A 4852-nucleotide genomic window follows, 5' to 3' on the forward strand; every position below is an offset into this window, starting at 1 on the left:
CAAAAACTTTTAGTCTCGTAATCAAACCGGCCACTACCCATCTCATTCTTGCCCTAACCACTACTCAATATTGGTGTCTTCGTCAACTCGACATCAATAATGCTACCCTTGAAGGAACACTTATGGAATCCCTTATATATGTCACAACAACTGGGTTTTACCGACCCTTCCTTTCCAACTCACATATGCAAGCTCAATAAAGATATTTACAGATTACATCAAGCTTTACGGGCTTGGTACGATGAACTCAAAAATCACCTCTTTTTAAACCAATTCAAACCCACTGTTTCAGATTCCTCTCTATTCATCAATAAAAACACAACTTCTCTGATCTTTATTCTTGTCTATGTTTATGATATAATCACCACCGGTCCCGATCCCTCTCTTATAAACAATTTCATTAAAACTCTTGCTACTCAATTCTCTCTAAACGATCTTGCTAATCTATCTTATTTCCAAGGTTTCGTGGTTCCCCTTCATCCCTATGGATTACTTTTTTCCAAAACAAAATACGTTATCAACGTTCTTACTTGTGTCAATATGAGTGACTGTAAACCGGCCACTACAAATATGGTTGCCTTATATCCACCCGACAAAATCGATAGGCAACCACTTCCCTCACCAACCGAATACTGATCCTTCGTAGGGGCTCTACAATATTTATATCTAACACACCCAGATGTTGCTTTTACTGTCAACATGTTGTCTTAGTTTATGCATGCTCCCACGGATCTTCATTGGGCTGCTTAAAAAGTTTGTTGTGCTGCCTATACGACATAATTCATAACTAACTTTTGAGTAGTTCTCCTCTACAACTCCATGCTTTTACCGATGCTGACTGGGCGGGTGATAAACTCACTTATTGTAGTAGAGCAACTGGATAAATTGTTTACCTTGGCTCAAATTTGATATCTTGGAGCTCTAAAAGGCAACCCACTGTAGCTTGCTATTCCACGGAAGCTGAATTTCGAGCTGTCGCTTCCACCACAACTGAAATACAATGGTTAATCTCATTACTTCATGAACTTTGTTATAAATCAATTGTCACACCGACCATTTATATCGATAAACTAAGTGTCAAACATTGTTAAGCTAATCTAATATTTCATTCACACATGAAGTACACATCTCTTGATTTCCATTTCGTCAGTGAGAAAGTTCGAGAAGGTATGATATGGGTCACTCATATTTCTAAAGATGGTCAACTTGCCGACGCTCTCACCAAGCATCTACCAAAACCCCGCTTTCAATCACTCATCCAAGATTGGTCTTCTCGTGAGAGCATCTACCAAAACCCCGCTTTCAATCACTCATCCAAGATTGGTCTTCTCCACAAGTCGTCCATTTTGTGGGGGCATATTAGACCACAAATGGATGGCTTATAATTCAAATTATTTTGAATTTTGTATTAGTTAATGCACATATATCTTTTGATTTATTTTTCCTTATTTGCTGTAACTTTCCTTAGTCTTTAGGATATTATCCTGTAGTTATAATGTACCATTCTTTGGAACAAAATACGAAATATTGAAATCATTATAAGGATTACTTATTTGTATTTATGATTAATGATATAAGGTAACGTATAAGTTCTAATAAATAATGTACAAGTAGATTTCCAATTTTCAATTCCATTATGTAGAAACAAAATCACCCATTCTAATGGTGATATATGGACGTATTGGTTATTCCTTCACTAGCTTCAACACATACACATAGCTAAAGTAAAAAAAATTGAAAAGTAAAAAAACAATTAAATTTTCATAAACCGCACTCTCTAACTTGGCCTGATATATACCGGACATACCCATGCCTAGTCGCACTCTTGAAAGGATGTTAGAGGCCCAAACCTTGGTGTCTATTGACCGGTCAAATCTTGTTTATGCCCACTCACAGCCTGGTTCGGGCCTTTGTGCATTTCTAATATGCTACATGAACCATATTTACAGTTCACTCAAAAGTAATATTATATTTGCATAGAGGTGAGAGATAGTAGTCACCAAAGGGTTTCTAGTCTAACGGTATAATGTGTTGTTTTTTTTTCTTGAGGTCAAGGATTAAGTCTAGTTGTAGACATTTGTGAATTTAAAATGTAATTTAAGAGTAGATTAAATTTGATGTTAAAAAAATAACAAAATAAAATAAAATAGTAGTCCATTTGCTAAGAAAAAGTCGAATCATTTAAATCTGACAAGCACGCAATAATCAAGAGACTATTTTGTAAATATATACAGTTGGACTAACTGATTTTCTCATCGACCATGCGCACAAGGAAACCTAAATCGGCGGAATGGGGATCGGAGACGTCGAGAAGATGGTAGCCGTAGGCCTCATCTGGGGTGCCACAAATGCCCTTATGCGTCGAGGCGCACTTATATCAGAACAACAAATTCTTAAGCAAAAATCATCATCAAGCAAAACCCACAAAAACCCAATTCTCAAAACCCTGATTGACTGGTTTAATCTCCTTTTAGTTTGGCAGTACTCTGTTCCTTTCCTCGTAAACCTATCTGCTTCCGCTACTTTTTTCGCCATTCTAAGTGACACACCGATCTCTCTTGCTGTTCCAGTCACCAATGCGACGACATTCGCTGCCACCGCCGTGTTTGGGATGTTGCTCGGTGAAGAGACGCGAGTTGGGTTGACTTTGTTTGGTACTTTTCTGATTGTTCTTGGTGTTTATGTTTGTGTTGTTTGATTTATTTATACATGACACAAGTACTTTCCATGAACTTCGCAAGCACGCTTTCTCTGATTTATATAAAATTTCATTCAGGAATCAGGATACCCCTATAAGTTACTTGTTGTATTGTTCCTTAACACGGTAAATTGAAATTAATTTGGAATTTTGGTTACTTTTCATCTGCCATTTGATCATTGCCCATCACTTGTTCGATAAAATGTCCATATGGACAATTATATTCGTTTCTTTTGTATGCATCACCAGATGTTTGAATAAGTGTCAACAGTTGATATCAACAAGAATCCGAATATATAATAATTTCATCAATATGTTTAGTACAGTTTTAAGATACATTCAGAATACAAACAAGAAAGTGAAAAAGCAACTGTCTTGCAATGAAAGAAATCTCAAAGTATTAGTATTGTGGCTTAGAGCATTCAATTGGGCATCTGGCCTTTAAACCGCTTAAAATCAGCACAATAGTTATAAATCATGTAGTTATCTCTCACCCATTTGAGTTGACCCTGTTGACCATTGCTCAATTGCTTATAAACAGGAGACATCCACCAGTTTCAAGCTCTTGCCCTAAATCTCCTATAATTAGCCACAAAAGGTGCAGAAGTCCGGTCAATTTTGACCAATCCACCTCTAGTAGCCCAATTATCAGCATTCCATAAACTGGAGTAAACTCTCATCCCTTGTTGATTAGGGTATGGAATGCTATTCCGATCATCAAAACAGTAATCACCAAAGCTTGAGAACATGCCATTTTCGATTTGTTGAATGTTTTTCTTCTTTACTTGGTTGGTGTTTTTGTTGGTTCTTGATGTGGGGTTATATAGGCATTTGGGTCCCATTGTTCTTTTGACTTTCTGTTTTGACTTGTCCTCCATTTTGACAATTCTTGAATGATTTCTATTGTAGTTGTCAACATTTTTCTTTTAAAAAGTTTTTGTTTTTAACATATATGATCAATAAGTAATCAAAGAATATTTTAGTTTTGTACTGCATTTTGCAGAATCTTGTCCCATAAAGATTATCTGATGCAGGTTTCTTTGAGATTTTAAAAAAATAGAGATCTTGAAAAAAAATATTTATATATGATTACTCGATAATCATATATGAATATTCAAAAGGGAATAGACATATTTGAATAATCATATATGATTTATTCATATATAGATATAAGTTTCGCTGAAAATAAATCATATATGATTATCTATTATTCATATATGATTATCGAGTATTTGAACTCTTGTATCCTTTAAACTTGGTAATATTTAATTTCTTTTTAATGTTTGAATAAAGCATTAAAAATAGCAATAAAATACATGCACTTGTAAAACTAAAAACAAAAAAAAAAGTGAAGATTTTTGCTGTGAATTTAGCATTATATAAAAGCGAAAGTCAATCTAGAAATTTATATATAACACTAGTAATTATAGTGCAATGAAAACAAGATTTTAAATAATTGATCAAGCAAAAAACTTATGTGGTATAGAAACAAAGTAATATTAAGATACAATGTGGTTTTGGGTTTAAAATTAAAACCAATCATAAAGTAGGCTTTATTTATTATTTTTTTTTTAAAGAAAGAGCTAAATCATCAGTTTTCAAGATGACTTTATTTGGGTTATGGTTTTTAATTACTTGTAAAATTTTAGTTTGGTTCTAATCTTTCTGGTTGTGCACGTCGGGGTGTGTAATGTTTAGCCACCAATAACTATACAAAAACTAGGGTTCTAAAGACGTGGACCCAATGACAATATACAAACATTAAAGGTTATAATTGTATTACTTACTTTCAACTTGGCTATCTTTTTTCAAAAATTATCATTGAGCAGCTGGAGGAGAGTATACAAATCGGCTCTGGTGTAGTTGATAAAAGACATGTTCAACGTCTATCTTCAAAAATTAATTGGGATCATCTTTTAAATGTTTTAAACTTACATGATTCATCATTTGTTGGTTTAAATTTACAAATCATTTACCATATATTAAATGACTGTATTACCCTTGCTACTTTATTTTTAATTCATTTTATATTAAAAAAAAAAAAAAAGAAAGAAACTACAACCTACATATCTAGCTTCCCATTTTCCTTTCAAACCGGTTGAAAAATAAAACATCCTCATAACCACCTACCAAATAACCACCACGACCGACGAC

General features: G+C 33.9%; 1 protein-coding gene across 1 annotated transcript; it reads left to right on the top strand.

The window, feature by feature from the left end:
• The first annotated feature begins 2239 nt into the window (after positions 1-2239).
• Positions 2240-2782, top strand: LOC145054752 (uncharacterized). Its single transcript, XM_079003003.1, has one exon. It carries the CDS (start codon positions 2291-2293, stop codon positions 2696-2698), a length of 408 nt encoding a protein of 135 aa, XP_078859129.1. The 5' UTR covers positions 2240-2290; the 3' UTR covers positions 2699-2782.
• Positions 2783-4852: the final 2070 nt, after the last annotated feature.

This window comes from Lactuca serriola, chromosome 5 (assembly GCF_051521515.1).
Source record: "Lactuca serriola cultivar US96UC23 chromosome 5, Lser_US96UC23_V15, whole genome shotgun sequence".
NCBI classification, from domain to species: domain Eukaryota; kingdom Viridiplantae; phylum Streptophyta; class Magnoliopsida; order Asterales; family Asteraceae; genus Lactuca; species Lactuca serriola.